The sequence below is a fragment of the Homarus americanus genome, unplaced genomic scaffold, assembly GCF_018991925.1.
Source record: "Homarus americanus isolate GMGI-L3 unplaced genomic scaffold, GMGI_Hamer_2.0 scaffold19318, whole genome shotgun sequence".
Classification (NCBI taxonomy): domain Eukaryota; kingdom Metazoa; phylum Arthropoda; class Malacostraca; order Decapoda; family Nephropidae; genus Homarus; species Homarus americanus.
The window spans coordinates 6,669,068-6,677,255 of record NW_024732238.1 but is presented as its reverse complement, the minus strand read 5'-3'; the positions used below and the strand labels follow the sequence as shown (position 1 = coordinate 6,677,255).

The following is an 8,188-nucleotide window of genomic DNA, read 5'->3' as shown; positions in this document are numbered from 1 at the left end:
TTTTAGCTCCACAGCAGTACATTTATAAAAACTATTTCTACTGTATTTTTGGGTAGATTTACATAAATTTCTTCATTGCTTTTCATACATTTTACATGCACACACCATACTAAAAAACGTAAAAGAAATACTGTAAATGACTTTTAATTACAAAGCTGGAGTGCACGTAACACTAATTTGATTACGGTACTAAATTGTTATGTCTAGTGCCAATTACAACATGTTTATATTCAAATAAATCAGTATCTTACAGAGTCCCAGCTATGTTAATTACTATTCTCCTAGGTCATATCACTGGCATTTTAAAATGAAGAAGCTTAGTGGGATTTGTTAAATAAACACACAGACCTTCGCCTCATGCTTATCACCTCCCCCAACCCCCCTCCCTTTGGGTGGCAGACGTCAATCTCCCAAGCCAGGTTGTAGGCTTGATTTTTTATCTTATATAATATCAGACTTAGTTAGGAAGTTATAATTTGCATTAACGGAATCATTGCAGATTATTAATAATTTGAATATAAACGTCATATATTTGGCTCAAGAGATAAAATTGTTGTACATTAGTGTACAGTACTGTGGTACATTTTATAAACAAATTTTTCAACTGTATTTTTGGGTAGATTTACATAGATTTCTTGAGTGCAAAGCTGGAGTGCACAGCATGTACTAATTTGATTACGGTACCTAAAATTGTGTTGTCTAGTACCAAATTATAATAACATGTTTATGATCCAAATTAATCAGTATGTTACAAAAGAATCCAACATGTTAATTATATTCACCAGGTCATTCTGGCTTTTTTATAAGAGAAAGCTAGTCACCTAGAACTGATAAATATACACGTTAGACCTGGGCCTGTGCCTTTCATCAAACATATACTACCTCCCTCCCCCACGCCCTCTCCTCCCTCCCTCCCCCCCATCTGCCCAGCATTGCTGGAATCCTTGTAAAACAGTGAATAATTTTAATATAAACGTCATGTATTTTGCACAAGAGATAAAGAAATTAATCACCTGTATCACATTACAGTAGTGATTTAACGGTAAAAGTGTATATATGCGTATATAGTATTCCACCACAAAAGTACTCATCTAAAGTTTATGATGATCAAACAACGTCCATTTCGGTTCCGCGTCACGTTTCCAAGAACGTATCTAGGAAATTAACTGGTGCATGACTGTATATACAGGTATATATTTAATTAAATTTTTTGGCTGACACTCTTCACCAGGTGGATTACTCTTCACCAGGTGGGTTCTCATGATAGAGGTAATTAATTTGAGAGTATATTATCCTTTGACAACTTAAGTTATTTCTTCTATGGAGTTATATTAACCCAAAAGACACATTTATCATCATCGACCTCACGTCAGTCCATCAGCCCAACATTGGAAGGTTTACAGCAACAGTTGTACAGTATTGTAGGGACAGGAGGAGGATGTGTGTGTTGTGCACCACCTCCAACTTCATTCTGCCACCTCTCTTTTTTTGTAGCTGACATCTGATTATGGTTCACTCTAAACTGGCATCATTATATCAGTGAGGATTTGGCCCTGAAAACCTATTTTATAACACACACACACACACACACACACACACACACACACACACACACATACATATCTAGGAATAATAATGATAATATTTTTTGACCAGTAAAGTATATTTAAATCAGGATCACATCTTGAATACATGTACAGTATTTAGCACACTACATTGAGCACATGTACCAGGTATGTTTATATATATATACATATATATATATATATATATATATATATATATATATATATATATATATATATATATATATATATATATATATATATATATATATATATATATATATATATATATATATATATTAGTGAGTTATATAAACATCAAAAAATAAAATGATCTATGATGGGCACTGTCCACTAGTATAATATCAAGCAGTGGCATTTATCTCTACTTTCATGTACAGGGTATGTCTGTCTGTCTTTATCTGTGGTATTTTTCATTATCTAGTTATTAAGGTGAGGTTAAGTCAGTTGGTTAAATAAAATCAGGTTGGGTTAGACTAAATTAGGACTGACTAAACTAGGTTATGTTAGGTTAGACGAGATTCGACTAGGTTAGGTCAGGTTTCTTGACACATCAGTCTTGGTACATTTTCACACATTTCTCACTGAAGACAACTCTGTTACCTTTTGCTTTGATGGGTACAGGAAATCGCTTAAATTATGTGTACTGTACGTTATATGGTTTTGTGACACATACGGTATAAAGATTTTTAAACAATTACAGACGAGAGATTTTCATTTCTCACCAATACTTCAGTTCACATTTGGTGTTACGTATATATATATATGACCGGACTGAGACAATTAATCATACATTATTACATGTAAGACCTTATAGCGGGTCATAATCAATTATACACAGAGTTTTTTAATTTTTGGAACATGTTTAGACCTTTTCCACTTACCCCAAAGTTAGTGTATATGGATATTTTTCATGTGCTTGCAGTACAGGGTATAGATATTTGTGAATACCTTCTAGTGTCCAAAATTTGAAGTAAGAGGTGGGTTGTCATACACAGACAGACATAATTGGAGGACGATTTTGGGGATGAAGTATAATGTAGAGCATTAAATTATATACCTACATGATATGTTAGGGCTTAAATTAATATGAATAACAGATATACCTGTACTTTAGTAGATATTGGGAGGAGGATGGAGTGTTTAACATTGATACGAGTGAAGGATGATGTAAAGAGGGGGATAATGACATAGGGGTTATGTGAACACTGTTACTCTACTCATGTGTTATGAATGTTTATCAGGGAACAGGAATTAACTCAACATTTACAGTAGACATCAAGACTGTTATGATGTGTATGTATTTATATCATACAAGAAACTTAAAGACATCAGCTTTATATATTTGTGTACGTAATAACCCGAGGCGGTTTTGTACAACTGTTAAATAAATACAAATTATATGCTAATATGACAGTGTGCACCATAGACGATTCATGCAACGTAATACATTTTAACTTGCAGTACAGTACAGGGTCAGTATAATATATAATTAACATTGATCACAAATCCAGACTGCATGCTTTGCTAGTTTGTGAGGTGCAGCCTCTCTAAGACTGTCGGTAGCCACTATATGCACATGGAAGCCCAACAGTTTGATGTCGTCCTTCTTATAATATCTTACTGAAAACCATACACACTGAAGGCAGGTTTGATATGTCATGCAGGGAGAAAATACTTAAATAGAGTTTAAAAAAAAAGAGGAAACAAAGATTAGCCACCCCAGCTTATTTCACCTGATAATAAAACACCTTGATGCTACTTAAAGGGGCGTTAGTTTAGCATCAGTTTGGTAAATCACTCGGTGAAATAAAACAGGATGCTTAATCTTTCCATGATCCGACATTGGCAGTAAGGGTTGAAATTAGATGACATTCCAGTAGATGTTTAGGTAAGTTAGGTTGAAGAGAAGTAAGGCTAAGTAGATGAAGTTATTGTGTTGGGAGAGTTGACGGTCCTTTATATAAGTGTTGTATCAGGAGGAGAGTTATGAAGATGAGGGTCAACAAGGATAAAGGATTATATTATTGTATTGAGAGAGAGAGAGAGAGAGAGAGAGAGAGATTGATTTTGTGTGTGTGTGTGTGTCAGATACATAGAGAGAGGAGAGAATTAAAGTTGTGATAATGCAGACACTTACAACATACAGTATAAACATCACACTTCACTTAAGCCCGCCGTGCATTATCTTGATGTTTCATGTCAGAGGTATTGCTTATGCTGTGAATTTTTTTTTTTTAATATATAAATTTCTTCAATTTTGTAGACCCAAAAAGTGATTAAAGTCTGATATTTTGATTGTAGTTGAGAGAACAGTAATTGCATGACAAAACTGGAGAGACACTTGCAGGCAAAATGACATTAATGTTTTTGTTTTTCTGCTCATTTTTTCTGTTGTTTATATATACTGTATTTTAATAAGTTGCCATGAGAACCAGAGCATAAAGCATTATATACAATAAAAAATAACCGTGGTATACTGTGTCTAAAGAAAATTGTCTGATTGTTCTTTGGTGATTGTAGTCAAGTTTTAGTGTTTACAGTTCCTGGTGTTGTGTTTCTTACATAGCAGTTGTTCCTGGTGTTGTGTTGCATATAGCAGTTTATTGTTCCTGGTGTTCTTTCTTACATAGCAGTTGTTCCTAATGTTGTGTTTCTTACATAGCAGTTGTTCCTGGTGTTGTATGTTGTGTGTAACAGTTTATTGTTCCTGAAGATCCTCGCTCATGAGTCGAGCCATAACTTTAGCCGATGGCGTCCCTAACATCTTGTCCATGTCAAACACACGGTCGCCAGCAATCTCAAAGGTAGCGTAGTCCATTGTGTAGAGTGACTCGTAAGCAAGGCGGTATAAGAGTCGCTGGGACGGTACTGCTGTTGCCTGTGCTGTGGCGAGCTGACACCCGAGGCGTCTTCCCTGGCGTTCACTCTCCTGTAGGATGGTACATGAGTGAGGCAGGTGGAGGAGGTAGTCTGTGTGTTGTCATGCAGGAGAAGTGTGTAGGAAAATTCTGCCCTCAGCGTTGGTACTGAATACTTGAACAATAGAATATTTAAAGGAATATTAAGTAGAATAGTGAAAAGACATTCGGTGATGAAAGTCGAGCTATGAGTTTATACAGGTTACTGTATTGGTATTTAATAGTTGCTGACATAAGTATTGAGTTTATGTGCTTATTTATTTTTACAATGCCTTTAGCTTTACCTGAACGAGTCTTCTGCCCACACCCTGGCCGCTGTACTCCTCGGAGACGGTCATCATGGCCAGCTCAAGTATGCGATCCACTTTTTCGTAGCGGGAGAAAAAATCCACCGCCGCCTCTAACACCGAGAGCACCGTGTGTAGTGTCTTCACCTGGAGTTAGGGAGGAGTGGATGGGTGTTAGTCCATGGAGATAAATATGTAGTGAGATGTACTGGACAAAACAGGTAGAAAGGTGACAAGTGGTTAGTGTTTGTACTCATGAGGACCTGGCCATAAGTGCAATGTACTATTCTTGTGTGAGTTTCTACCTTAGTCTTTGGGCTCTTGAGGGCCTGCTCATAAGTGTTGGACTGGCCTCGGGTGAGTATTGTGGCCAGAAGGGTTCCTGCCACCTTCCCTGTGCTCGGCTCTTCCCCACGACAGACACTCCGCTCTTCACCCAGTCCCTTACAGACCCGTGGATCCACTCTTTGTTGTCTTCATATGTCATGTGGAGTCCTGTACTCTGGGGTCAGATCACAAAATCATTCAGACAAGCTGCACTGTACAGTCGCAACAAAAAATTTCGGTGCAGGGTGTGATCGACGACTTCCGAAACGATACGTATACCCTGTGATATGTCGGGAAGGTTGGTAAGTGTATCCTCATAACACCCCCCCCCCCACTAGGTGTTACCATATGGCTGACAATCAGGTGTGTTTGTTTCTTTCGTATTGTTGCTTTGTGTCGACTGAATGATGAGCGAGGTTTGGTCTCAGTGAACGTAAAACAGAGGCAATATGAAGCAGTAGAGATCTACACATGCCAGACGACATGGAAACCGAGGGAACACGAGGAGCTATTATTGCCCTTCATAACGAAGGGTTCAAGCCACAGATATTAGCCGGCCGGTTGGTGTCCACAGGAACACCGCTGCACGATGGATTCGGCGATACTCAAAACTGGTGCTACAGACTACAGGTCTCGAGAGCGCCGTTCACGCTGCACCACCCTCAGGACGACTAGGTTGAGTGGTTTATTTGGTAGCATAAATTAATGTGGCAATATTCACAAGTATCACTTCATTTATCACTTCCTCAACTTATTTATAATGGTTTGTTTCACTTGACCAGGCCATAGTAGCTGCTCAGCAGGATTACAGGGCTGCCAAAATACGGCTGGAACAACTCCTTTCCCAATACCTATTATCACTGGTCTCAAATTGTTCACACTACAGTATGCACCGATACTTTTTCTTACAGTGTACCTTACAGTAGCTATGGTTATGCTGCTTTTCAAGACTTAAATAAATCTTTTTACTGTCTACTTTAATCTCACTTGCACTGATTAAACAAACTTGACAACATTTATCAGAGTCGGACATTACCATAATTAATTTGTTGTAGTTTAAGCAGTTCCCTAATTCACTTCAGAGGTGCTCATATGACAGCCACTTCACACACCCTTACACTGGCACCTGACCTACAAGACAATCTATCTCTGAAATCACCAACCTAACCTAACTATAATCTTAACTTAACTATCCTAACCTATCCTAACCTAACCTAACCTAACTTAACTTATTAAATCAACACGAAAACAGGAAATTCATACAACAACAAAAATCAGGGAAGTGTCGAGGACTTACCACAGGCTCTCTCGGGTAGAAATGTTCCGCCATGAACGCAACCACCTCCTCCACGTCCTCTTCCTTAAGGTTCATGCAATCTAGCTTGCCGCCACCCATCCTAGAGAAACACTTATCATTAATTAATTCACTGCCGGGGATTATATGTTGATCTACTTTATTTTTTTTCGATCATATCACCTGAATAATCTCCACCCTAGCATGTTTCACCTAAAGATTAACCACCCTGATATTCTTTGGGATAAGGTTTGGTTAGGTTAGGTTAGGTTAGGTTTAAGTAATGAAAATGATCCATCTCTATTCATTATTTAGCTTTAGTGGTTTGTGATATGATAAGAGAAGGAGCAAGAGATAAGGGACAATGAGAGAGATATATACTAAGAGACAGTGAGAGACAATGAGAGAAGGAACTACAGTAGGTATGTGAGAGAGAAAGGGGGGTAGCTGAGAGGTGCAGTGAGAGATAAAGAGATGTAGAAAGGAGAAGGTAAGAGAGGGAGGGGATAACTGAGATAGAGATGGATGTAAAGAAGGAAGATAAGAGAGGGAGAGGGATAACTGAGATAGAGATGGAGGTAAAGGAAAAAGATGAGAGGGAGGGAGAGGGGATAACTTCAAGAACATAATCACCCAGTCGTAAAAGGTCATCACCCATTATGTATTGGTAAACCGATTAAGGTGGAGTCGGTACTGTAATATAGGTTCAAGACAGACAGACAGGTGGGTAAACATTACTGTTACATATAATATAAGATATTGCTTTCAGGTACAACACTAATTTCGAGGTATATAGCTCTCAGCCAATAGGAGCATCTGAATACATATTGTAGTTCTCAGCCAATAAGAACATTTGAATACATTGCTGTCAGCCAATAGGAATATCAGAACGAAATAGGTATCAAGTACTAGTTTCCTTGTGATAGAAAACAGCTTTAGACCGAAAAGAGAGAGAGAGAGAGAGAGAGAGAGAGAGAGAGAGAGAACGGATATAAGGTACTGTTGTAGAAGAGAGAGAAAGAGAGAGAGAGAGGATATAAGGTACTGTTGTGGAAGAGGGAGATAATATAAGGTACTGTTGTGGGACAGAGAGGATATAAGGTACTGTTGTGGGAGAGAGAGGATATAAGGTACTGTTGTGGGAGAGAGAGGATATAAGGTACTGTTGTGGGAGAGAGAGAGAGAGGATATAAGGTACTGTTGTGGAAGAGGTAGATGATATAAGGTACTGTTGTGGGAGAGAGAGAGAGAGAGAGAGAGAGAGAGGATAAGGTACTGTTGTGGGGGAGAGAGAGAGAGGGAGGATATAAGGTACTGTTGTGGAAGAGAGAGAGAGAGAGGGATGATATAAGGTACTGTTGTGGAAGAGAGAGAGAGGATATAAGGTACTGTTGTGGAAGAAAGAGAGAGGAAGATATAAGGTACTGTTGTGAAGAGAGAGAGAGGATATAAGGTACTGTTAGAAGAGAGAGAGGAGGATATAAGGTACTGTTGTGGAAGAGAGAGAGGATATAAGGTACTGTTGTGGGAAGAAAGAGAGAGGGAAGATATAAGGTACTGTTGTGGAAGAGAGAGAGAGGATATAAGGTACTGTTGTGGAAGAGAGAGAGAGGATATAAGGTACTGTTGTGGAAGAGAGAGAGGGAGGATATAAGGTACTGTTGTGGAAGAGAGAGAGGATATAAGGTACTGTTGTGGAAGAGAGAGAGAGGGAGGATATAAGGTACTGTTGTGGAAGAGAGAGAGGATATAAGGTACTGTTGTGGGAAGAGA

General features: G+C 38.5%; 1 protein-coding gene across 2 annotated transcripts; it reads right to left on the bottom strand.

Moving 5' to 3' along the window:
• Positions 1 to 4,269: 4,269 nt before the first annotated feature.
• Positions 4,270 to 6,489, bottom strand: LOC121868407. 2 transcript variants are annotated; one of them, XR_006089394.1, is made up of 4 exons: positions 6,419 to 6,489; positions 5,100 to 5,296; positions 4,792 to 4,941; positions 4,270 to 4,518 (listed from the first exon to the last, which is right to left on the bottom strand). XR_006089394.1 is itself a non-coding variant. In XM_042369016.1 (3 exons), the coding sequence occupies exons 1-3, from the start codon at positions 6,449 to 6,451 to the stop codon at positions 4,288 to 4,290; spliced, it is 414 nt and encodes a 137-aa protein (XP_042224950.1). In that variant the 5' UTR covers positions 6,452 to 6,481; the 3' UTR covers positions 4,270 to 4,287. The 2 variants fall into 2 exon arrangements, 1 of the variants encoding a protein (XP_042224950.1); XM_042369016.1 differs by lacking the exon at positions 5,100 to 5,296 and having other exon boundaries at positions 6,419 to 6,481.
• Between the last annotated feature and the right edge of the window lie 1,699 nt (positions 6,490 to 8,188).

Bases quoted from the DNA above. Each gene is read 5' to 3' on its own strand.
- LOC121868407 (XM_042369016.1), bottom strand. From the start codon at position 6,451: ATGGCGGAACATTTCTACCCGAGAGAGCCTGTG. The intron at 4,942-6,418 runs GTAAGTCCTCGA...CCCTAACTCCAG, and splicing joins TCTACCCGAGAGAGCCTGTG to GTGAAGACACTACACACGGT. The intron at 4,519-4,791 runs GTAAAGCTAAAG...ACCATCCTACAG, and splicing joins TGGGCAGAAGACTCGTTCAG to GAGAGTGAACGCCAGGGAAG.